This window comes from Calypte anna, chromosome 3, assembly GCF_003957555.1.
Source record: "Calypte anna isolate BGI_N300 chromosome 3, bCalAnn1_v1.p, whole genome shotgun sequence".
NCBI classification, from domain to species: domain Eukaryota; kingdom Metazoa; phylum Chordata; class Aves; order Apodiformes; family Trochilidae; genus Calypte; species Calypte anna.
The window spans coordinates 77,477,081-77,504,088 of NC_044246.1; the positions used below are offsets into that span (position 1 = coordinate 77,477,081).

The 27,008-nt window shown below is 37.2% G+C and overlaps 1 protein-coding gene across 1 annotated transcript in view; it reads right to left on the bottom strand.

Moving 5' to 3' along the window:
* COL12A1 (collagen type XII alpha 1 chain) overlaps positions 1–27,008 on the bottom strand; it is a 99,610-nt gene that overhangs the window by 47,083 nt on the left and 25,519 nt on the right. Inside the window, exons 14-31 of the mRNA XM_030447087.1 lie at positions 18,457–18,726; positions 16,423–16,689; positions 13,968–14,160; positions 13,161–13,282; positions 10,345–10,494; positions 10,112–10,231; positions 9,467–9,631; positions 9,130–9,276; positions 8,360–8,499; positions 6,753–6,882; positions 5,553–5,698; positions 5,143–5,272; positions 4,164–4,303; positions 3,296–3,425; positions 2,546–2,685; positions 2,060–2,192; positions 1,934–1,960; positions 1,479–1,621 (exon numbers count right to left, since the gene is read on the bottom strand). Coding sequence (XP_030302947.1) covers positions 1,479–1,621; positions 1,934–1,960; positions 2,060–2,192; positions 2,546–2,685; positions 3,296–3,425; positions 4,164–4,303; positions 5,143–5,272; positions 5,553–5,698; positions 6,753–6,882; positions 8,360–8,499; positions 9,130–9,276; positions 9,467–9,631; positions 10,112–10,231; positions 10,345–10,494; positions 13,161–13,282; positions 13,968–14,160; positions 16,423–16,689; positions 18,457–18,726 — 2,693 coding nt within the window. The remainder of the gene's footprint in view (positions 1–1,478; positions 1,622–1,933; positions 1,961–2,059; positions 2,193–2,545; positions 2,686–3,295; positions 3,426–4,163; positions 4,304–5,142; positions 5,273–5,552; positions 5,699–6,752; positions 6,883–8,359; positions 8,500–9,129; positions 9,277–9,466; positions 9,632–10,111; positions 10,232–10,344; positions 10,495–13,160; positions 13,283–13,967; positions 14,161–16,422; positions 16,690–18,456; positions 18,727–27,008) is intronic.

Genomic DNA, 27,008 nt, shown 5'->3' on the forward strand with positions numbered 1-27,008 from the left:
AGAAATATATTAAAATACCTTTCACAATGCCCCTTTTATAGAGAAGAATATCAGCATTTGATGCAGAGTGGAAAATGCCATGCTGCAACACTTTTGTGATTGCTACTTATAGTAGACATTGAATGATAACAACATTAAGTACATATTCATCTTAGAAAGTTTAGACAGAGTCCAGTGACACAGTCAGTACTCTTCAAGATGTCCAAACTTGCATCTATTCACAAATATGTAACTTCTAGTTCTGTGACAGCACAGAGCTGTGTCTCCATAGTGCCTCTGACTATATCATATTGATACTAATGAAAGTCTTTTATTCATTATAACAGACTTTGAATTGGGCTCTTTATGCTCCAATCTCAGGTAGAGTTCTGTTGTGAATAAGTCTATTAAGTCTATTTTGCACAAATTTCAACAATATACCCATCATTCTTTTTTTACTCTTGTACCAACAATTCATTACAGATATTGATTAAACTTACGAGTGTTCCTTACTCTTCTAGTGACTTCCATTCAACTACTCAGCTGATTCAACAGTTCAATTACCTCAATCCAAACACACATTGTTCGGAAGAGAGTCAAAATGGGCGCAAAAGTATCCAACTGATTCTAAAGTAAACATTCCTAGATTCACTTCTGAACACGTGTGATCTCTGATTACAGGAACAAGCTCAGCAAGTGTGGTTTTCATCTGAGACTGTTGCTCTGAGTCATTTGACAGTAACCACAACAGCCTCCCACTGCAAAATATGGCATTTTTAAGTAGCACAGATTTCTGATAAACAGTCTGACTGAATTACCATTCCTAGGCTGTGTTGTGTGGGCTGCCAGTAGTCAACAGAGCTCTTACTGACAACACAAGGAAAGCTGGCTGAACACAGTACTGGATCTCACTATAATTACAGCTGCTCAATCATATTAAAAGACACTAAAATACCTTAAACACTTCCTCGCATATGTTTTGCATGGATTTGTTTTTGCAGCTGCTGCTTCTGGGCAGTTATTCCGTCCTTAGTGTGGCAAGACACAGCCTCAACTGTCCACAAGTTATTCCATGGCAAATTCCCTCTGATCCCACATTAATCCCACTAGAAATAGTGGAAAACTCTGCACTATAGAAGTAGTCATGGTAGTTCATATTATTGATTGCTGTGATAATTGTGTATCTGTGACTTGCACTGTCATGCACTGATCAATTCTCCTTCTCAGCATGTTTTTACTTTATTCTAGTTATATCTACAGCGTATACAATTTTCAAGAAAAGGAGCTGTAATCCAAAGTTATTTTTGCTCCATAAAGAGCATTCTACCACATATTTTAAAGGGGAAGGAGAAAAAGGTAGGAATATAGATTTATTCAGTCTTCACTAACAGGTGATTAATATATAACCTATTGTGCGTTGAAAATAAAGTATTCTAGTGGATTAATTTGCAGAATTATCATTTAAGATTAAATAACTATAGCACTTCAAAATTAGTTACCGACTGTTCAGGGCCATCCCCACTGATGGGCTGGTAAATGACCCTGTATCTCTGCACTCGACCACTGGCAGGATCCCACTTCACAGTCAGACTGTGTGAAGTTGCGTTGTACACCTGAAGGTTTCTTGGCCCACTCTTTGGGGCTGAGAAATTAAATAAAGAAAAGAATATATATGTAATTCATGGGGCAATAAAGGCACAAACACTTCATTCATGCTTTCAGGGTTGCATGAATGTCTGACCAAGAGCAGACTGTATTAAGTAAAACATAACACAAACTGTAATGTTTGTAAAATAATAAACATGTGGTAATCTAGTGTTTAGTATTCTTCCAAATACACAATAATATTTATCAAATGATCTCAGCTTTTTAATGTCAACTTTCTCCACAGTTTAGAAAAAGATAGTTAGGGGTTTTCTTTAATAATACTATACCTGGAAATTCAGATTCTTACCTTGTGTGGTGATAGGTACCAAGGGTACTAGAAAAAAGTAGAAAGAGTTTTAAGAATTCTTGTATGTGTATGCCTTCCAATTTAATAACTATGAATATCAACATACAGAAATCCTTATTTACTTACATGTTCGTTCACTGCCACTGAGGTCATCACTTTCTGATTCATCAGGATAGATGGCAGTAACTGAGATGTCATATAATGTATCTGGATTCAAGTTTTCAATGACCAAACTGTTTTCATCCCCATTTAAGATAGTCTTGTGGAAAAATAAAATTAATTCAATGAGTAAATAAATAAATATAAAATCATAGAATCATCAAGGTTGGAAAAGAACTTCAAGATCACCAAGTCCAACCATCAGCCCCAAACCACAGTATAAATGAGATCAAATTGTACAAAACAAACAAACCAAAATAGAGTGAGATAGAACTGAGTAACCTTTTACACCACTACAAGTATCTGTAACTATGTGTTCCACACATTCTCACTGAGTTTCCATTGAGCACAACAGAAGGGCTTGCAAGTTATGGGCAATTTAGTAATTACATTTCTGATTTTAAAAATAACTTGGAGAGACTGCCCACAAAATCTTCTGGTATCTATTCTTACCTCCTGTTTTTCCAGTTTTCCATAGGGTCCCCAGGTTATTCTATACAAAGAGACATCCGAAGCTCCATGATCCCAAGTTCCTCTGAAACTATTTGTGGTTACATCTGTGATTCTGAGATTAACTGGTGCTGGCACACGCTCTATTATGATGAGAAATGGAAAAGTATTCAAAAAAATGTAATTATAAAATAAATACAGTTGAACACAGGAATTACTCAAAGTATTTAGAAGATTATGGAGAAGATTCATCTCTCAGTCACCATACTTCTAATGATTACAACAAAATAGCATAGCATAACCCAGTTCACCTACACTAATCAAATTGTCCTTCATGGAGTAACATCACCAGGCCATCCCCTGGTATAGCAGACATAGCTCTGCTGACCTCAGTAGAGGTCACAACTCAAATGCCTGCTCACAGCACCTGAAGTCCTTGCTCTTACATTTTGGAATTAGAAAAAGTGATTATGAACTCCCACACACATAGGTCAAGCTTCTGCATGTATTTCTCCCACATCTTAAAATTCTTTATATAAGCCAAATAAGTGCTGCAATTCTGCCATAGCTTATTTAGAAAGACTTCATAGAGGTTAGCTGCAGGTTAAGGAGGAAAATATTATAACCACTGGGAAGAAACAAGTAACAGGTAAAATGAGAGAATTAAACTAAAAAAAAATTTCTTCCTTAGAGCATTTTCTTTCTCCTTACACACTCAAAATAACCACAAGGAAGGTTATTAGGAAAACTTACGAGTGACAGCTTCAGCATTTATTGGTAAGGATTCTCCTTCATCATATACAGCAACAACTTTTATATTATAGAGTGTTTGAGAGGAGAGGTCAGAGAGAGTAACACCAGTTTTGAGTCTGTCGAGTTCCACCTAAGAATAAAAAATAGTGATTTAACATCTGCAAATTGGTCTGACTCTACATTTGATTAAAGAGCAGAAATTCCTGTACTTAGAAACAGAAAACTATTCTGCACTAAATTTTGCCATTTACTCCAAAATTTACACCTGAATGTTAAGTGCTACTCACTAACTCCCTTGCAAAGCATATTGTCTCAGATACTGGTACTATTTGTGGATCTTTCATTGCTTCATTCTTTTGGAAACGAGGATGCAGACTGCATCTCCAGAAAATTCTCATTATATGACAAAAATATATTTGTCCTCCAAGACTTGATTCATGCTTAGCAGTGCAATTATGGGAAGCTTGCACATACCTCAGACATCTCTAAAAATGCTCACACAGGTTCTGACTGTGGGCAAAGGGACTAACCTACCTTTACTCCACAATACTACCCTCCTAACAGTAGGCTATTCTTAGAGCTTGGCAAGATAACACTTAGGCAGGGACTAAAAATGCCTGTTTATCAAAGCACAGGAAAACTCTTCAGTCAGTTTGAGGCTTTTTCCTCTCTGGAGGAGGAGGATGAGGGGAATACAGAGGAAATCTATCTCATGCTTATTCGGTTTCCATGAAAATAATACCCTTTCCTGACTGCAAGCATCATGAGCTGATATTGTTTATTCTCAGTGGTGGCTTATAATACTACTTTTACTATTAATTTAGTAACCTAGCTCTTACGGTATTTTCAAAAATGTTTCTGTCATTACCTCCTTTACATCAGTTTCATCAGCTATTTTGTATCTTAGGATGTATTTTCGAACTTTCCCTGGGGCAGGATCCCAACGAACATTCATCCTGCTGTGAGTAACATCCTGAATTGTTAATCCTCTAGGTCCGGGCAAAGGTACTGTAAAAATAATGACAGTAGTAAGTGAAAATGTTACCCATGCCAGAGGTATAGGTCTCTCACAGCAGGAATTCAATTATTTTCATGCATTCCATTGAAATGGAGGCAATAACTCTCTGGGAAGTTCATTGCTATGGCCATTAGAAGAGACAGCTTAAATAGCTCATTGTTCCAGCAACGAGCAAAATAGATATAAACTACAGCAGTCTGACCTTTGTAAACTATAAGCACAATGCTTTTACAAGTATCAGTGCTTAAGATCATGACTTTGGTAAAAACAGTCACTTTTTGTGTACAGTTAAGGGTTTAATTTTTGTTAACAATATAAGAATGTAAGAATAACTACATTGTGTGCATCTAGTCCAGAAAAGAACCTCTGCAGTAAGAAATGTTTAAGGAAAGATGCTTAATGAAAGGTTTTTTTAAAAAGGAAGCCATGTTTAGGTTATTTTTTCTGGGTATCACATGTTTCTTTGGCATTTACTGTACTTAAGAATGTCTGAATTTGGGAACAAAGTTTCTAAGTTAATGCAAACAAAAATGAGATCTTTTAAAACTACTCTACTATCAAGATTATCAAGCCAACTCTTTTCATTGTTCAAGGAAAAAAAACATTTTGTTGCTCTTTTAATGGATTGTCCTTTTTCATTTAAAGTACCTTTAAGATCTTTTGGAAATGCATGAGTGTTAGAATATACATAAAACATGGGAAAGATGTCCTTAAACAAAATGGAACATATAAAAACTGTTGGGGAGAATAATAATAAAAAAAAAAGTAAAAAAAAAAAAGTTAAATGTTGCTGAAATTATAACAAAGCAAAGAATCAAGGTGTCCATACATGTGACTTCCTGGGTGGTGAGTGGGTCACTGGTGATATCACCAAACAATACATAAGCTGTTAAAGTGTACTCAGTATTGGGGATGAGATCTACCAGCTGAACCTCATTCACTGACGGTCCAACACGCATCTGCACATGAAAAATAACACACCATGTTTAAAAACTGGAGAAAGCAATGGCAGAAAAGCAAGCAATGATTTAACTTCAAGGGAATTTTGTTTGTGGGATTCACAGTACATTTACAGCTTCCTGACTGATGTCATTGTATACAATATCCCAGTAAGTTCACTGCACTTTGAGAAGTACATGCCAGTCTCTTTTGACTCTTAGGATATATCCAGAAAATCTATCCATCTTTCTAAATTTATTTTTGCTAGGGTACCAGGAATGAAGACAAAAATTCTCTTACCTCTTTCTCTTTGGCTGGGACTGTGGCATTCACAGGTTCATATGTTAATGTATAACCAGTAGCTCCTTTGAGAGGTTCCCACCTCACTCGCATGGAAGTTGATGCAATGTCATAAACATTCAAGTTCCGTACTGAAGAGATTGGCACTGCCAGATAAAAGACATAAATTTATTTCCTTTACCTTCTTCACCTTCCATATTTCACATCACAGGTAGTTCCACTGAGAATATTTCACATGTGTGTTAGGGTATATTATGGGTACCCTAATACACAAAAAGGTGATCTGCAAGTAGTGATATTTTAAGTAGTGCTTAGCTTAAGAAATAAAAATTTTTTTTGAAACATCAAATTTTTAATGTGCTACAGATTTGCTATACACAGCTAAAACTATCTTATAAGTCTGCACTTCTGCACTTGAATAATATATTATATATATTATAACGTTAACTCACATTAATGCTCTAATATGAAACAGAACATGGCTGTACTTATAAAAGGATGTTTTGTACTTTATTCTTTATATGCTATTTCTAAAATTATTAAATAAGCATAAAAAATTACCAGAAACTTTATAAAAATGCTTTAAGGGTTTATGATAAGCCTAATAAAAAATAATCAAATATTTGAAATGAGTGCCTAACACTTAATATATTTAAAAAGAAAGGAGAGTCATCCAATGCTGCATTCATTATAATATACCTAAAATCAATCACATAAACAGCTAATAGTATAAAAATAGTGGCTAATTTATGTCTCACAAAAGTGATGTAATTGTGCTGAACTGGTTTTTTATTACTCTTATAAAATCAGAATGAATTTCTATAGTATTCCAGCTGCTAGTAGCAGGAATTAATTATCCAGCATAAAAATGAAGGAATACATGTTTGTATGTGATCAGATTTCCGGAATTTATAAATTCTGTCTTGTATTTTATGCTTGTTGCTCTAGTCTTGAACAGACATCCCTTATGGGCCTGGAAAGAAGCTGGGGCAAAAATTTTACACCACAATGAAATTTCACTTTGTTAAAGTTTTTTGGACAAGTTTTGTACACCCAGTGAAACATAACACAATTTCATCATTCAAATTAAAAATTTTGTTTCCTCCAAGAAGAAATTCCATAGTTCAAGGAGTTCTGCTGGACAGTTTCCCACATGCCAAACTGGATGTTAATGTTATTCAAGTTACATTTCTAACTTACATGTTGTTTCTCTGCCGATTAGAGGTTCACTGCTTTCATCTTCTACCACAGAAAACACATTAACAACATATTCTGTTTCAGGTTTCAGATCTTTCAGAACTGTTGTTGTTTCCATCCTACTTACATAAAACTACATAAAAGAGAAGCAATGTTAACCACTGTATAACAAACGCATTTGTAATCTTATCTCTAAGAAAAAAAATCATTTCTTGTGAGACTCTTCAGAAATCAGTGGCATAGAACTAAAAATATAAGTATTGTCTTAATGTTCTGTGTGTTTTATCTGACAATGTACCATTATTTTTGCAAAGCAAACTGCAGTAAAACCTCAGACAGACACTTACTTTCAATAGAGTTGGATATATCGAGCAGCATTTACTGTGCATCCTATTTTCACACATGGTTTACACTTTTATATTACTCAGCAACACAAAGAAAGTGCCAGAGACACATCTTACACTTTGGAAAAAAGTTTTAAACACTCAGGATAATCTAGATGGCTATAGCATATAGCATTATCAAGACTTTGCAGAACAGAAATGCCAGCAAGCCATCAAGTTGTATAGTCAGTGTGCACTGGAATGGCTGTTCCAATCCGAGTCAAAAGCCACATCCTGAGGTCATAGTTTATTAAGATTAAATTCTCCGGGAGTTGAATCCAAGTTAAAATTTTAAATCCACATTCAGAGAGGGGAAGTTCACAGTTAGGCACAGAGAGATGTCTAATGACACTGCAAAATGCCATCCTGTCTGGGTGAAGAGGGTGATGAGCAATTCCAGTGGCCTAGAATCAAGAGCTGTAAGTTACTGACTTTCTGTATAGAGAACAGCAACAAGATGAGTTTGACCCTGTGTACTAAACAGTTTGGAGGCCATGCTTAGGCATAGATTCAAAGCACCATCATACAGCACTAATCCAAGCACTATTTCAGACCCTCTAGCACCTACTGTGTTTTTCTATTATCAAGGAAATGTATTAAAAGGGCATCTATATATCAATATGTGACAATGGAATATAAACGGAAAGGAATTACTAAAAATACCACTCAACTCTTTTTAAGGAATAGATTTTACTCCCAGATTCATGAGTTTAAGACAAAGTCATCTTTCTGTTATTTTTGTAATTCTGTGTACCACTTATCAAGGCATGATATTCTTGACCATGGCAGCCTTTTTTCATTTACTGTTATATCATACACTGTAGTGTAATGAGGCAATCAGGTGCCACTAATTGCCAGGGAGTGAGCATGAGCTTGTGTTAAGCCCACCTGTGCCTGATTAGGGCGGGCCCCCACTGCGCATGAGCAGGATTAGGGGGCCAATAAAAGGTGAGGCTCAAACTCACAGCCTCAGCTCACTCCTGAGCAAGCCAGCAGAGAGATCAGTTGCTCTCAGAGCAACAGCACTGATCCAGGCTAGTCAGCCGTGTGGACTATAGGCTTGGAGCACTGTTCCTGAGTCTCTGCTGGAACACCTGGTTGGACCTTGAAGCGCCGTACCCTAAAAGAGGTTCGTCTTGCTACAATACACAACACAAACTTCAGAATGACATTGTGATGTGTCAGTCAAAGGTTATTATGGACAGTGACAATAGGAACATACAGTACCTGTTGAGGGCTACCTCCAGATGCAGGGTAATATTCAACTCTGTACCTATCAACACTCTCAGAAGGTGGACTCCACCTTAGTCTGAAAGAACGAGGTGTCACATCTGAAATAACTAGGTTAGAGGGAGGTGGCAAATCACCTACAAGTGGAAGAAAATTTTAAAATTACTGATTTATCTTCTATCATCAGGAATAAAAATATGAGACCAGAAAAACTGCTTAGGAAAAGAAAATACTTTATATACTTGCTAATGTTTCAGTTTCCTCAGGAATTTTTGAAACAACTGTAATGAAGAGATAGCTCATGATCACACCCTCAAGACCAAAAAAGCTGTCTATCATTCTTACTCCACTTTCAACCCTGAAGAATCATTAACTAACATTACTAACATTACTGTTGTTCCATGCTCTGCTTTGCTGTCAGACAAACTGAAAAGAGCAAGGCTGCTGACATTTTTTTTATTGGATGAGCATTGTCAAAGAACCTGCCACAATAAGCAAGGAGGTGACATAACGAGCAGCATTTTTCCTGACTCTGGGAGAGAAGAAGGCACCTCCAGCCATGTCATGCTGTGTTACATATAACACAATCATTGTTGAAAAGAAGAACCCCTGCAGGGTTGATCAGGTGGTCTGTACAACTTCCTCACATTAGCAGCTGAAAAAACAGCCCAAGGCTACACAGTGTTCCAAATAAGTAATAAAAAGGAATTAGCAGTGCAAGCATGTAAAGTGGAAAAAGGATGAATTAGACTGAAAATGTGATGTACCTGGACCTTTTACACTGTTACACAGATTTGTGGTAACATCATCAACAATGCCAGCCAGGAAAGAGAAATCTGCGACATTGTAAACATGAATATCATCTGGGTCTGTTGCAATCTGCTTCAATTCATTTTCGTCTGCATTTTTAATACCTTAGAGAGAAGATATGAAAACAAAGCTTGTTAGAAATGATAGCCATTAAACATAATGACATGAACTCAAGTCCCTAAACCCATCTTTTGAATACCCTTGAAGATACTTAGGTATGTGGCCACTTTGCTGGGCATTTAGCAGACAGGCAGAAGGGGTTTGGCCCTGGGCATCTCTTTAACTAATACTTACCAATTGCATAAAGTTCCACTCCCTCATCTCTGAGTCTTCTTGAAGGAGTGACTACATCATCTTGGGATTTGCCATCAGTGATGAGGACACCAATTTTGCGAGCTCTGGGCCTTAAGCCTGCATCTTGCTTGAAGTTGTTTTTTAGGATGAAATCCAAGGCCATTCCTAGCATGGTATAAAGGTAACCATCATTATAAATTATATTCATATAGAAGTCATAGTAAGGAGAGTATTTAATTCTGGTGGTTTCACACTGACATCATTTCATGATTTATTTCCTTCTAGAAGCAATCAGCTAGACTAGAGGGCAAATCATACGACTTCAGCCTTTTAATCTCTTACCTTTTATGTATAACCCTCTTATCTGATGTCCTTTAGCCTCCCTTCTGGGTCCTCATCTTGTCCTCATCCCCAGGCTGACATGAAAGAGCTTTCTCCTCAATAGTAACCTAAGCTCTACATCACCTAAACTCTCTTCCATCACTTTTCCACTGAATTCATATGTCTACATGCTATATCTTTTCTCTTCCAAATACACTGAACTGAACTGTAAAGCCCTTGCATTATGGACAAATTTCAGCTCACTGAACAATACTATAATTATTTTTATTGGAGATTAAGGAAAATTCTGGCAGTGTAAGATACCTGTTAGAGTATTTCCTCCTTTATATGGTAAGTTTGCTACAGCCTCTAACAAAGTCTGTTTGGTTCTGTAAGCATTGAGATTCCATTCTGTCCTGGGATCTCCACTATATTGTGCAAGACCTGGGGGGAAAAAAAAAAAAAAAAACAAAAACAAAAAAAGACACAATTACTCAGCTATTACGTGGCTGTGTAGCAGTTACACCACATTTTCCCTCCAGAATATAAGGACTTACCAATCTGTACTTTGTCAGGACCAATATCAAAAACTTCAACAATACGGGCAATGAAGTTCCTGATGGTTTTAAAATTTGGCCGCCCAATACTCCATGAGCCATCCACCAGCAGCACAATATCAGCTTCTGCTCTGGTTCTACATTCTAAACCTGTCATATAAACCAGAAACATATAGCCTTACCATGATAGCTTTCAACCAGAAAAATACAGCCTTAGCATGATAGCTTTCTTTCCCTACCCTTTTATGTGACATATGTCATGAGTTAGCGTCCAAAATAGCTCTAATTTTATTCACTGTCACTCTGCCAAGTATGACCTCTTTGTGAATGTTATTCACACTATACACTATACACTGGTTCCACGGCAAAAGCTGTATAAATGTCTTCGTGTATGTTTCCTTTTATAAGTAAGCATTCACAAATGCTAAGGCTCTTCTCTATTGCCATGAAGTTGTCTGTTTTGGTCCCTAAGGATGGTTGACAACTTCATTTCAGAGGCTGCATAAAAGACTGCTACACTAATCACCAACATAGCAGGGAGCACTATCAGATTACCCACATTTACAGTATTTTTGTCTGTCATGGTTGGCTAAACTACTCCTTAATTTTCAACTATGTAGCAGTGGAATTAATAGCATGTATTACAGCTGCTTTCAAATAAATAGCATTTCTGCATTTTCAGGGGAAGAAGACATACCAATACAGGTGATATAGAAATTTGCACATCCAGGAAAGAAAGAACACAATTTAAAGAAGAAACACAAACATAAACGCAGGTCAAGAGATAGATAGGGGACAAGAACAAACATTTATATAAAGCTGCAATGTTCTGAAAAGTTAAAAAGTTTTCTCAGACATCTTAATTTTACAAATTACAGAATAAAATATGCATCATATTGTTTTCATCACAAGGGAAATCACAAAATATTTACACAAAGCAGACAGACACAATTATTTTATCCGCAGCCATTTGAAAAAAATAAAAATAAAAAAATGTCTTGTTCTCTCTCTTTTCTTGTAGATTGTGTTACCAGCTGCAAATTTTCTGGCTTCCCGCCATCAGAGCTTCTGGTCTTTATATGGAAGAAATCCCATTGAGAAAAATCAGCCACACTCATCACAGTTGAAAGATATTGTGATTTCATATATGTTCCACATAACTGATCCAACACTGTAGACTCATGAATATAACTATTCCATGTACCTGGGGGTTAAAAGCATGATCCTCTTCTGCATAGAAAATATAGATCTAGTCTTTAGTCATGACAATATAATCAGTTGGAAGTAGGGTTTAAGTAAAACCATGTTAGTTCAAAAAATTGCATGCATAACTTTAATATGGAAGTTAAAGTTAGCTTCATGTGCAATATAAAGGTTAAGCAATTTTGACTTTTATGTTTCTTCCAACTACCGTTGTTCCCCACATGGAAAATCCTAGCAAGGCACCATAGGTGATTTTTTCCCCCTATTAATAAATAAGGTACTATAACATTTACAGTCCCAGATATAAAATTCATTTTTCATATTAACCATGACTCAAATCCATGCATTAGTAAAACTAGCACAAAGGAAATAATGTTGGAGACAGAAATGACAGCTACTGCTCCAGTAACAAAAAATAACAAACCACTCCTGGTGCAATTATTTTTCTGCCAGACTTATTACAGCTTTACTCTAATGTCACTGACAGCCTATTATGTACTTTTTCTCAGTTTCACCTTCTTTTATTCAACTGACAGTAACTAACTTTAAAGTTTCCAAAAACGTTGCCAATAATGTTACATGAGGTGAATATTTTTTTCAGTGTGGGAACAAGTCATCAAAGAGTTAACCTTCACAAAAAGATTGTAGAGTAAAAGATGAGAAAACTTTTTTTTTCTTTACTTCAGTCTGAAAGGCCTTTGCAGTTACATCCTTTCTCCTCACCAAAATCTCTCTGATGATTATGCAAGCCTTGAATAGGGAGAGGAGAGAAGCCTTTACATCTACAGGCATACTTGGCTATTAAGAAGCAAAGGCCTGTTTCTTTATGCATGCCATGAAGGAGGACTGGTACATGAAACTCTCTTCATTCAATAGTAATTGAGATTGTGGTCAGCACAAGGAACAGCTATTAGTATGCAGAGGCCCATTAAGCACACAGATGGAGCTGTTATCATAATGCTCATAGAAATTTTGACTGGAAGGTTTACCCACACAGGAAGAAACTGCCAAACAGATACTGGAGACCACTCAGCAATTGCATTTCTGAACTAAGCCTCCTCCTTCTAGAGTAAAGTAAAACTACTAAATAATGGTTAGATTGCAGAAAAAATTAAATAATGCTCAATAACACTGTGACATTTCCTACTATCAGGTCTTTGTTATACCTTGTGAGGCTTAACAGGAAAAGTCACCATATAAGGAAAAGCAAAGGGCAAAAGATTTACTCAAAATTCCTTGTTCTACTCCTGTGAGCCCCACTGTAGATGAGCCATGATCTCTGTTCAAGAATTTGACCTTATGTGATTTAACACAGATGTGGATGGATTGAAAATTCAATGCAGATGGCTTTGAGTAATCAGCAAAACATGGGTTGCCTGAGTTATCATCTTTGTAAGATCATCTAAAGGGTGCAGAGGACTAGAATAATGAAACGGGACATACTTAATGGTCATTTCAGACCAGAGGTTATGTCATCACAGTAGGGTATATACAGAATCCTGTAAATAAATTTATGTGCACTAAAAAAGGATAAGGAAATGCTGGTAAACATTTTGGGGTTTTTTTCCATCCATAACCCAAGGCTGCCTTTTCTACAATTCAATAGTGTTTACCTCTAGATAAAAATGGTTCTGTAGTAGTATCTGAAAGGGTGGTCATCTCTTGTCCAACCAGGGGGCTGCTCTCTCCTCCTTCAAACATTCCAAAAACATTTACCTTATACGTAGTTCCTGCCCTGCAATAGTTAAACAAACGTACTGTAACTAATTTGTCTAGTTAAATGCTGACACTTCATTTAAGAAATTCTCACAGCAAAAAATCCACCATGGAAAAGGTGATAAAATGTGAAGTCCAAAGAGTAGATGTTCCAAAAGAGAGTAAAGTTTTGACAATTTAAAAGGTTATTCTAGGCAATATACTTAAATTTGCAATCATTTTTTCAGGTCATTTACAACTAATATAGTAATTAATGATCCTATTTTAAATCTTTTCATATATTTGCATAAGAGATTTTGACATGGTCTGAAGCTTACGTTATAAATCCAGGCCTCTGAGAAATTAAAACAAGAACTGAACTAGGCTTTTTTAAACATGAGGTAATGAACTTCTGGGAGAAAACTTTAGAAATCCCAACTTTCTCAAGTGTCTCATTAGCTTTCTCATATGCAAAATGCAGAACACAGCCTCAGCCCACATCTTTACTTACTTTGGTTCCTGTGAGAACATCACAAATGATGTGAGCCCTGACAGGTGCCTTTCAGAGACTGCATAGCAAGAACCACACAGTTTATTGACAAAATTACTTTCTAAATTACAGTAGATTTGGTGAGGCATTTCAACCCCAGATAATCAAACAAAGCCCTAAGCTAAGTTGCTTTAAAAAAAAAAAAAAAAAAAAAGACATGAATTATTATTCATACCTAAGCTCCTCCAGTACCACTGTGCTGTCATAAGGCCCCACTATTAATTCTCCAAGACTTCCATCATCTTCTGTAGGGTGGAAAGTTACTTTGTATCCCTTCACTCTCCCCGGGGCTGGCTCCCAGGTCACTCGGAAACTTGACATAGTTGAATCTGAAGTTCTTAGATTTCTAGGTGGCTTAAAGGGAGAAGCTGGAAGGATGGGGGGGAAAAGGATTTAAATCAAGTTTGTTTATGGGAAAAAAAAATCAACAGGTATGCTTTAAAGCAAAAATCTACGTGCAAATCTAGTGACAGCCCTAAACTCTTTGTGCCTTTTGTTTTGTTTTGGTTTGTTTTGATTTAAAGACCACTACCAGCAGGTGAAGGGTAAGATTCACTTCACCTAATTTGAGCTATTTAACCAATAGGTATGTGGGCTAAATTTGGTTTTGAGACTCCCTATGAAGTCAATGAACTGAGGGATAGATAGCAATTCATCTCACCTATCTTAAACATCCATCTGACCTTACAAAATATCAATAAATCAACTAATCATCATCAGTCTTTCTCCCCATTGATCACAAGAAAGACTAGATGATCAGTTTAGACTAGTACACAAGCAGGTGAGCCACATAGACCAAAAGGATTGCAGCAAGCTAACCCTGGAAAAATCAGAATTTACTGCAGGCAGAAGTCATACATAGCCAGGACTCAGTCACCAATATCACTTCTCAAGCTGCTTCCTTTATTGCTCTGGATCCCACAGATCAGGGCATGGAGAAGGTTGAAGCAAGGACCCTTGTGTAGAAAAAGACCTGCCAACAGTCCTCTCCCTTTACATGGTCAGTGCCTGGCAGCTCAAGTAATTTCAATAAACACAGGTTATTGAAACCTTATCATGTCAAAGAATAATTCTTCAGATGAGTGCCAGCTTAAGGTTTTTAGCTCAAGAGCAACCTCCTACTGACTACCCAGTTCAGATCAGTACTCACAGAGAGAAGGGTTCACAAGCCTGCTGCTAACTTCTGAACCATTTTTAGTTTTGTGTAAATCTAAAGTTCAGTCATAGAAAATACTGCAGCAGTGTAATCTCAAAGTTACAAAAACAGGAAATAGAGTACACAGAGTCACCACTGAAGTTCTGGAGCGAAAAGATGGAGGAGAAAAAAAATAGCTTTATTTGTGCCTATGAAATTGTCTAACTATAGTTGAAAGATCATTAATATCCTCAGAAAGTGATTTCTGCTGAGAAAGAGTAGATTTATGCACACTCACAAGGAAAAATACAGCCTCTCTCTCTCTCTCTCTCTCTCTCTCATCTCCCATGATATTCCTCTGTGAATTATAATTGACAGCTTCAGCAAACACAATCACTCAGGCTCTATTTGCTTCTGAAGAGCTTTACTACCACAATTATTTACACTGAAAGCACAGAGGCATATCCATATCAATATGCACATCAAAAATGAAAAGCAGATGGATGATCTGAAATTAAGCTCAGTATAATTTTCAAGATTGAAAAATTAGGTCAAGAGCTGATCAAATTTTCATGTCTCCTGTACCTCAAGCACATTTTAATTTAAAAAGAAATATGCCTCCTGTAACCAGGGTGCCAATATCTCCATTTTTAGGAGACTTGATCCTCATTTCCTGTCATCATGACATATTCAGAGAACAGAGAATAGCATGAAGTATTTACAGTGAACCTCAGTGAATGGCACTAGTGTCATATGTGTAGAAACATCTTGGGAAAAAATTCTTTTTTTGTACTGGCTATGGAAGCAAAAAACTAACTCTAAATCTGGTTGAGTTCATCTGGGTAGCAGTTTCCTTATAAAATTAAAGACCAGCATCAGATATCAGATTAAAGACAAAGTAGAAAAATAGTTTTGCTTTCACTTCAAAAACGCCCTCACCAGAACTTAATAAACATTTTAGAGTTTTAGCTTCTAAGGAAGAAGGCAGCTTGTCCAAAAGACCATGGACTTAAAGGTCAGATTTCCACAGATGACTCTACAAAATCATCTATTGTCCCCTGAGGTTTTCCATAGAAAATATGGTGAATAAAGTCAACAACTCTAAGTAACAAGATGCTGGGCACCTATTGAATCAATGCACTGGAGCAAAAGGAAAATTATGAAACATCTAACACTTGATTACATTGCCTTCCTCCAAAAAACACCTTGTTTTAGATTCTGATGACAGTGTTTCAAAACAAGTCCAGTATTTTCAGCCAGATTTTACACAATATTTACACCTTCAATATCAACAGCAAAAAAAATGTTGTCAGGCATAGTGAAGTAAACTTTACATAGAGAAGTTTCCAACAAATCACACTCTTCTCAAACTCTTCAATTTGCCTGCTAATTCATGATTTTGGCAGATTTCACCATACTTTTCTACATATTGTGATTATCAGTTTTAAGCACTGAACTTCAATCATCAAATCCTGTACACGACTGTGACACATACCTGTTTTTCCTTCTGCTTTTCTTGATTTGCCATTTCCAAAATCATAAATTGGAACAACACTGAGGTCATATATAGTTCGTGGCTTAAGTCTCTTTAGCACTATGCTGGTAGCAGGAGCATTTACTCTGGCAAACATTTGCCTTCCTCCACTGCGTGGTCGGTAGTACACACGATAAGACAAGACTTTCCCAGGTGAAGGTTGCCATGTAACTCTCATTGTATTTTCTGTCTCGTTGTCTACTGTCACAGTCCTGGCACTTGGTGACACTTTTCAGTGAAAAAATACAGATAAATGCTTACTTTGTAACATAAAGATACATTCTCACGTATGCCTACAAAATTAATTCTGATGTATTTAAAAAAAAAAAAAAATCCCATTTAAAACCATAGTTCTTGATTGTCTGGAACACAATAAATTACACAATGACACAGCATAATTGGGAATTTTATTTTGTCACACTTTTCACATTTTTGTCACACTTTTGTTAAGTAATGGATTCAGCACTCTCAGATGAAGGTGATAAATTTTAAACTAGGGGTTTATGTGGGTTTTTTATGAACACAATGTTCAATAGAGTTAAGATTTTCTAACTTTTGAGTTTACAGATCTGATAAGAGACTGGTAAACACCTAAACTGCTGAGTGTTGAGCTCCACACAAAATATCCTGCAAACAGTGGTCAATGAGTTTCCAAATGCTTGGAAAAATCACTCATCACTATTTGCAGAATGGTATATGTGCTGAAATAAGTAACAGACTAATAAAGAATTTTCTCAACAAATTGCAGCACTCAGCTTCTAAGAGATATTTTCCAGACTGTACAAATGTTACAAACGATATGAAGTGAAAGATATGTAATGCTGGATGTCAACTGCAATATGCCATCTAGGTCTTGCCAAAACAGAATTTGCTTGGCGTGCCAGAATGGGTTGGTATTTTGTTACATGGTAAGGCAGGCTTTGCAGGCTGCAGTGTCTCTCCCAGACCTAGGACTTGGGAATTTCCAAATGTGTTTGCAACAGGAAGATGCAACATTAGTTAATCTGTGGTCTGAGTCTATTATTAAGCCTGAAAGAAAGTTCCCTCAGGCAACACATTGAGAAAAGCAGCAAATTATATGGCTAAACTGACTGCTTGGAGAAAGCCTGGTCAGGTAATTCTGCTCTTCTTGAAGGAAAAAGAAAGATGTGGGACAGCAGTCTGGGGAGCCAGCAGCAATCACTACTCCTGGTAGGGTCTTAAGAGCAGCTGTGACAGGTCAAGGACAAAGGTTACCATAGTTCTGAAGCCTCTCCCCAGTGGTAGTCAAAACAGATGCTTAGGAAAGAGTACAAGAACATGTAAACATATATGATGCTTGTCCAGAGCACTCGTTCAGGTATCACCCTCAGATGAACCCTCTTTAGACAAACAGAAACACCAAGGCTGATCCAGAGCATCCTTTCATTCAGTCTCCTCTGCTTGTCAGTTCTTCTATACAGCAACAAGCTGTCCCTGGCTGCTTAGTGGTTTTTATTTTGCCCAAACTGCGTAAGAGACTTGAGTTTGGTTTTGACCAAGCACCAAGAAAGAAAAAGAAGAGCCTCAGGATAGCTAAACATCAAACATTAAAATCATCCAGCGAGCCTTAGTTTGAGGACTCTGAAGACTGGAAAGAACAATAGCTTAGAGAGGAAATTAATTTATTCTGTGGGAAGTTCCTCCACCTTTCCTCCTTACTTAATCCATAATATTTCTTTCACCTGGTTTCTAGTAGTCATACCAAATTTGTGAAAGGCTGGCTTCAGAGTAGTTTGCAGACAAAATCAGGTCTTAAGTTGGAAATAATTCTTTCTGAATCCAAACTTACGTGACTTTTTTTTTTATATATAGTCAAACAAAAACCTAGAAATTACTGACCTGTGGTGCTCTTTTGGTTTGGAGGGACATTTAAAAAAAAAAATTGAAAAAAAATTAGGTCCATTTTCTTTAAAACATGATAACTTCATCAAGAACAGATTTTTACAAATGGTGGTAATGTTGTACTGCACTCACCATCAGTAAAAGCCTCTCCTTCTACTGGGTCTCCTTCTCCACTGCTGTAGGTTGCATATACTGAAATTCTGTATTTAGTTTCTGGCTCCAAGCCTTCTAGCACAGCATCTACTGTATTTCCAGGGACTCTCTTCTCTCCCATCGTATCATCATAAAGTGATTTCCATACTATCCTATAATCATTAACTGCTCCTGGAGCTGGTGTCCACGATAACCCAACTGTAGTGTCAGTTATGTCTGTGGTAACCAAATTACGTGGTGAACCACGTTCTGCAAGAAAGAAAACAGAAGTAAAATTATCATAAGAGCAAAATAAAACTTTTCTCATCAATATTAGTTTTAATAACATACATTTGTAGTTCCAAGAGAAAACTGATGTTTACAACAAAATGCTTACAGCTAACTTTAGCCTGTAAGTAGCCCTATCCCTTACCATGCAAGGCATCTAGTTATGCTTTAGAATATGCAAAATAAAAAATGCATTAATCAAAGGCTTAGAAGGAAGCCAGTGATTAAATATATTGCAGTTCAGTTAGATACATTTTAACTCTGAAGTAAATAATCATCTTTCTTTCATTCATCATCAGGTATGTAACTTTTTTCTGGGGGGTAAATAAAGGAAACTTTTCCTGAATGATACAGTCTTTTCTCTGACAACCTTATCTTCTTACTTAACAGTGCTATTATCTCCCGGAGTACCACTTACCACATCTACCAGCTATTTCATATTATGTTTACAACTAATTTGCAGTGTGTTACAGTGTGTTACAGTAGAAAACAGCCTCCATCTTTCCACTCCTAAGACATATACCTCATTCCTCCCTGTAGTTTTTTACAGCCAGCTTGGAATGAAGGAAACAGCCTTTTAGTCTGTGAAATCCAGTTTTCAGCTGGATGCATGTGTCTCACCTAACACACTAGAGTAACTCCACTGCTTAAAAATGGAGCTCTTTGGTCTAAGGTGGTGCAGAGAAAAGAGTACCTTTGTTTAATGTTTAATATACATTTATAACATATGTTCAATTTTCCTATTGCAGTGGCTGGGTTTTGATGGGACAAAAGGAGAGCTGACTGGTGGGTTTAATGCAATAGCCACACATTTTGTAGCAAAATCTGCAAAAGCGATCTACAAAACCACATCCACAAACATACAGAAGAGCTCAGATCTTTGGTGTGCATTCTCTGTGGCCTACAGGACATTCCCAAGATACTACTCAGCAAGAGGACTTTAACACTTTAGGTGGCCTCATGGCATCACAGCTCAGTTTTACCTGCACTGATAAAAATATGGCCCCACAAAAACACAGGGGCAGAATCAAAAATCTTTGAACACAGAGGAATTCAGTACATATCCAATTTCTACTGCTTAGGCTTTTTGCAAGAACAGACCTCACTGCTTTCAGAAGCCTGAAGCATTTTCAGTGCAAGACTGAGCAGAAAGTTGCTCAAGTTGAGTCTTGAGCTCAATATGCTCAAATACCATGTTTCCACTTTTCATATTCATTTGTCTTGCACTTCCACCACAAGTCTGCAACAATTCCAAAGATAACCCTACAGCAGCAAACAGAATTACCTGCAGAGCAGTTTTGTTTTGGAAAGCTCAACTGCCAGCATAAATTCATTAAAATTGATTCAATGGATCTCATTTAGCTTAATGGTGAATGGAAATTTCTATCAACCTATCTGAAAACAGTTCTTAGATTAAAGATTCATCAACTATGCAGATTATAGAATCAGAGGGTGATCCAGTCATGAGGATGGCTCTCAAATACAGCTAATAGAGTGTGTAATAGAATTTCTTCATATTGCGAGGTTTTTCATAGAATCATAGAATTAGCCGGGTTGGAAGGGACCTCAGAGATCATCTAGTCCAACCCTTGACCCACCAGAGCAGTTGCTAGACCATGGCACTGAGTTTTCTGATTTTCTTTGATAATCTTGGGACATCCCATCATGTTCTTCTGGGAGTGATTCTTCTCCCATCCTAACTCTGCTCCAGTTCTTAAAATTTTACTATTCAAACCTATTTTTAGCCTCACAGTATAAATCACTACAATTTATGGCATCTTCTCTTAAAAAAAATGTTAAAACACAAAGCTTTTGGTGAAGTTCACTTGTTTATCATTTCACAACAACAGCAGCTCCATAGAGTGAAACAGCTATAGTGCAAAGGCCTGATTCAGCCAGTGCTTCAAACAGTCTCACTGAATTCAGTGACTGCATTAAATGAAAGCCAGGGATGAATCTAAGCTCCAAAGACCAATTTTCCTGGAAGCCTGAAAAAAAGATTTGTCTTCAAAAGTAAATTACACCATTTTTTTCTGTCTACTCTTAAGCTTCTACTCCCAAATCTTGGCTTTTTCATACAATAAAAAAAAAAAAAAATACTAAGACGATCCAAATGGAAAAAATATGGAAAACCTAACTTGATAGAATGCACAGATGTCTCACAATAAAAACCTTTCTTTCCATATTTTAATGTAATATAAATATACAAGTTACTTTATTTTGGCTACTCTAAAACGCAGCTCTGCCACAACATGATTTCAGTATTCAAGTATCTGCTACCACAGCACAATTTTTTGCAAGTCTACTCTGGGACGCTACAGCTAATGATATATGTTGGAAACACTGCAAAAATAACTACACATTTAAAACTGTTATTGATTAAGTCATTACTGAGGTCATTAAATAACAGAGGAAAATAATGTGTTTTGAATGGACTCTAATGAACACCGGTTAATGTAATATGTTGGTTCTGAAAGAAATATCCTTTGGAACTAAATGTATTTTTTATAAGGCAAGGTAAGTGAGGGAAAAGGGACTGGGATTCCTACCAAACCACTAGAACTAAATGGAAAAATTTGACTTCAAATAGTTGGAAACTGCTGACAAGACAACTTACCTAGTAAAGGAAATTAGACTTTTTATATGTTACACTGCAACCAAGAACATTTCTTTAACATAACACACTAACTTGATTTGCACCTCATGTGTGAGGTGGAAGTTCACTGACGGCTTTTCTCTGCTTCACTGGATCTCCCACAAGTGTTTTTTTACCAGGGGAGCAGCTGTGTTTAAGACACAGTCCAACTGTAAGTCTTAAATTATTGAGATTCCGTCAAGTATTATCCAAGCACCTAAACTCAGAGTCAGGAAACATTTTTATACTCCACAATAACACTGGTATAATGTAGTCACTAACAAAAATATAATTAGACCTGTGAGATATTTTTTCCTTGGATTAAAACAAAAAACCTTGTTACCTTGCTTACGTTTCACAAAAGAAAAAAAAATCTACAATTTTAGCATCTAAGCAGTTGTTCTGTTCTTTGGCCCACTTGTTCAGAAATGCCTGTTGTATACCTGCTTTCCTGCTTGTTTAAATAGGATGGATATGGAATGTGGAAAGACAATGCACACTGTAAGAAAAGAAAAAAAAAAAGTGATGGCTGGCTGTCTGGCTCACAAGTGGTTAACAGACAAAAGCCTCCTGCTTTTTCCAGACTTGAAATGGAAGTTCAAGTATGCCCATCACATCATCCAGCTGCCAAAACATCAGCAAGTGAGGAAGCAGGGTGTTTTTTTCAAAAATTATCCCATAACAGGCATTAGGTTCTATGATGCTCTGGAGCAGCAAACCAGCTGGCGTAAGCACAGCAGGAAGGCATGGTGAGTACATACACAGCAAAACAAAGTGCTTGCACGGACAGGTCAAACTCCTGCCTAGGCAAGCCAGCCAGTCACCAGTTCCAAGCTGTGAGAGTCTCTTCAGCACTTTTTTGCTCAGAGATGCAGTCTGCCTAAAGTCCCTTGTATATATCCACCACTACTCAGTGCAGACACACTTTCAAAAATTAACTTGGTAACTTTCAGTCAGGTGCTTTTGTACTCAGTTCTGGACTTCCACAATGTCCAGTTTCCATATTAAGATTTTCCACTATAATATGCCAGAGACATGATATAGTATTGAAAAGCAGTTTCCCAGTGTCCATTTGGCTCACTTCTCACAGCTCTCCAGCAATCACTGTTGTTACTAAACATAAGGCTGTGAATAGCTAAAATTAAAATGTTGACATTTGTAAAAATCCAATAGCCTTATTCAAATTGTCTTTCCCCTTGGAAACATTTACACAACTGCAGTTGATTTTAGTGGGAGTCATACATGCAGTCTGGGCCCAAAGAGTAACCTAGTTTCTGTTTGTGCTCTTAAAACCAGCTTTCAAAATCTACCTGCAGCAGTAAATTTCATGCAGAGACACATTCCACTTAAACATAGGATTGATCAAAGCCAGCATCTAAAAGGTCAGAATTAACTAAATAAATAAGCCTTCTTTTGCAGGGGTGTATACCAAATTTTTATGGCTTGAGTCCTCCTGTCTTGTTTGCATTGGGATACATCAGGAGTATCCCATTAATTCAGCAGGCTATGTCACTGCAGCCAAGGATCCAAGTGTGCCCATCAGATGAGATGGCAGCAGAATCACTTTAAGATTTTACTCTAATGGTCAAAGTGTCCTCAGCTCTGGAGGAATCAGTGACTTTGGTAAGCTGATATCCTGCCCTCTGAGTTTCTTATTCCTGGAGTACCAGGAAGTGTAAGTTCAAGGCCTTGCTGTATAAAGGGAATACTCAGTCACAGAAAGTTAGGGGTTGGGAGGGACTTTATCATAGAATCATAGAGTCATAGAATCGGCTGCGTTGGAAGGGACCTCAGAGATCATCAAGTCCAACCCTTGATCCACTACTGCTGCAGTTACCAGACCATGGCACTGAGTGCCACATCCAGTCTCTTTTTAAATATCTCCAGGGATGGAGAATCCACTACTTCCCTGGGCAGCCCATTCCAATGCCTGATCACCCTCTCCGTAAAGAAATTCTTTCTAATATCTAACCTAAACTTCCCCTGGCACAACTTAAGACCGTGCCCTCTTGTCTTGATGAGAGTTGCCTGGCAAAAGAGACCAACCCCCACCTGGCTACACCCTCCTTTCAGGGAGCTGTAGAGAGCGATGAGGTCTCCCCTGAGCCTCCTCTTCTCCAGGCTGAACAGCCCCAGCTCCCTCAGCCTCTCCTCATAGGGTCTGTGCTCGAGTCCCTTCACCAGCCTAGTTGCCCTCCTTTGGACCTGCTCCAGCACCTCAATATCCTTCCTGAACTGAGGGGCCCAGAACTGGACATAGGACGAGGTGTGGCCTCACCAGTGCTGAGTACAGGGGCAGAATCACTTCCTTGGACCTGCTGGCCACACTGTTCCCGAGTCCAATCACCCTGCCAGAGCAGGACCACCCAGTGTAGGTCACACAGAACCTGTTTAGATCAGGCTTCTTGCTGTTCTGCTACTGGGAATGCAGAAAGGTGAGAAGATGCACAATAGGAAAGTTCCAAGATAAAACACAGGGACTTGGGCTGGAGAACTCCTAAGGCTTTGCTCTAGGATAAAGCTAACAGTAATTCGTACTCAGCCCCTTAACATTTTGTCTGCCTTTTCCAACAATTAATCAGTTAAAACTGCTCTCAATGTCCACAAATACCTTTTCATTATACATTCAACCTTCCTCTGTGTTACTTATTTTTTTCCTGAAAAAATATTTCATTTCCTATATAAAACTAAGATCGTTTTCAATCTATTACAAAAAGTCAGCCTCAAATGTCAGACTCAAAAATCTTGGAATGTATAATTTTAAAAATGCATGAAACAGCAGTAAATCTCCTGAGGACACTGAGCCCTTGTTTCTGTCAGGACGAAAGCAGCACTATGCAGTCTGAACATTACATAAATTCCCTGTGATATGCTAAAAACCTCATTGTAAGAAAATGCCACTTGAATTTGTACTATCCTGCCTGGAGGAGGTCATTAATTTCTAAAACATTATGTTGCTATAGAAACGGCAAAAAAAAAGTAATTTCTTTACCAAAGAACAACTATTCATTTTCTGACCAAAAAAATACCCTCGAACCTAGGCTGTAAGAAATTCATACAACAGAAAATAACTTAAAGCTTAAAAGTTACTCCGTCATAACAATTTTTTTTTAATATATTACTTTAGTGCAGCCTTATTGTCACAGTGCAAATAGCTACCTGTCAAATGGGATGGCAGGACTGGGTGGGCCCCATATCACTGAAGCATAAAAATTTCTTTTCTGAATGGGAAGAGACCATAATACAATTAACTCTCAAAAGTATCTCCCGAATATTACACCCTACACCATTTTTTGTTATTTATTCTAAAATGCACAAAAGTAAAAAAAAGGAATAACTTCTTTGATCATGTAGACTAGCAGTCTCATTTATTTCAAAAGAAGTATGTCCATTTACATAAGTATTTCTAGCCTAGGAACTTCACTCATATAAGTACTTTTGTTTTCCTAAATTCCTTTGACATTCATATTTAAAATTTTAATCACTTCCTTGCTTAGAGTCATTGATTGTTATTCTTAAAGCTGTTCTGAAAAAATATATAGCTGTCACCAAAAGGACACTCCTAAAACAGATCTGCAGCTTTCAAACTTTTTAGACATTCATTAGGATTAAACATTTCTGTATAGATGTCTTAAACCAGAAATTAATTTCTTTCTCTTTAAAACAACTGCAAATTATGAAAGTTAATCCATTTAGCAGCCAATGTACAGTATGTTCTTTTCATCTGACAGCATGCCTTTGGGCAGAAAACCAAATACTTGCCAGATTTGAAACCACATTTCTTATTAAAAAGCAGATTAGAAAAACAGTAGCTCTCACAAAAGCACTCACTGGCTGCTATATTTACATTCACTACCCTCACAATGTTTATCTTGTTATTTCTGGTGTATGGTGACTTGGGTAAGATCATATGATCCAAAAAACAACCAAAAAAACCTGAAAGTTAATTGGTTTGTTTTGGGTGTTTGGTGATGAGAGGGAAACCTTTCCCTAAGGCATCCCTGTGAGTGTTTCTTGCTTGTTCTTCAGTCTGTATTATGCACCATCAAAGATAACCATGAGTGCTAATTTGTTTCGTTCCCCCAGTAGTCACAAGCCTTCTTGTTCCACCACAAAGAAAATATCACCCTGCACTGATCTAATTTATTTTAGCCATTTCAGTGACTTTGTGAAAGCTGAGGGGCATCACAACCCAAAAAATATGTCTAAGGAAAATTTTTCCATGGCACCTTTGTAGAAGGGCTCCATCCAAAGCTACGGAGTGATGGATCATCATGCACTTTTGAAAGTGAGAGGATTAAAATGGAGAGTTTTCGACACCATATATTTCGCATGTGCAGTTACGTTTGATGCAGTATGAAATATAAAGCTCTAGAACTTTCACCTCAGGGTGGTACTTCATAAAGGCAGACAAAATTAGTCAGTGAATGAAAGAGGTGGTATAAAAGATCAGAGCACCATAAATCTCTTAAAATCTGGATTATTTAGAAAGGAAAGCACAGTCTTTCAACAACAGGGGGGAAAATATTGTTTTCCTTTTCCTGCTCCACAAAAACAAAAAGAAATAATATTACTTACTAAGCTGCCTAGATATTACCACTGTGGTATGGAACAACACACTCAGAAATTAGTACCTTCCTGATCATGCATTTGCTAAACTCCCTAGACTGTGTTGTCTGGGAAGAGTACATAACATTTGGATCCTCTGGCATCTTTTGGCTAGAACAGATAGCTATTCAGTCTATAGAAGAGACTATCTACAGTTACTTGGGGGAATATTTGCCCTCTATTTTATGCAGAGAAACAATAAAGGCAAACATACACCTAACCCAAAAAAAAAAAAAAAAAAAAAAAAAAGAGAGAAGCAGAGTTTACCCATCTGGCATATAATACCAAGTGCACAGAGTAATTGCTGGGTTTGTGTCAATTGATTTTCCCAAGCACCCTGGAACAAACAAACCATGTCAAAACACTGAAAAACTGCCATGCAGAGCAAAACAGAGGAAGAGGAGGAACTTCCAAGAGCAATTTGTAACTGTTCCAAAATACTTTGGAGATAACATATATACCTGAAAGACCTCCAATTAATCCCTGGGCAGACAAGCTCTTGCAAATCATTTTAAAGCAGCCTAAAAAACTATCAGTTTTTCTCTCTCTGCTGAAGGCTACTTTTGCAACAGAGATACAGTAACTTCCAATGCGAGTTCTTCTACAACATGCAGAGCAAAATAAATCACTACTGAAGGCAGTAAGAATGTTTATATACACCCTTAGTCACAGGGGACCATTTAGTGATTCAGTAAAATTCCATAAACATCTTGGATTTTTCATTTCCTGCCACTTGACTATACAATAGTCAAGCAGGAGAAGCTACTGCATCCACTCTTCTTTTCTCACTTTCTTTTTAGTGCTGAAATGTTCACTGTACCCAGACTGATTTATCTTAGGTGACATATCAATACCATAAATTAACAACTGCCCCAGTTTGCAAGGCAATCTGAAGGCTAGCTCTTGACATGATGATAAACTGAAGTGGCCAGCAGCTATGGCATCACTGACTGAATAGTTTTGGTGAGAATTCATATGGTGAAGACATCAAGGAAGCTCCACTGGGATTTCAGATACAGGA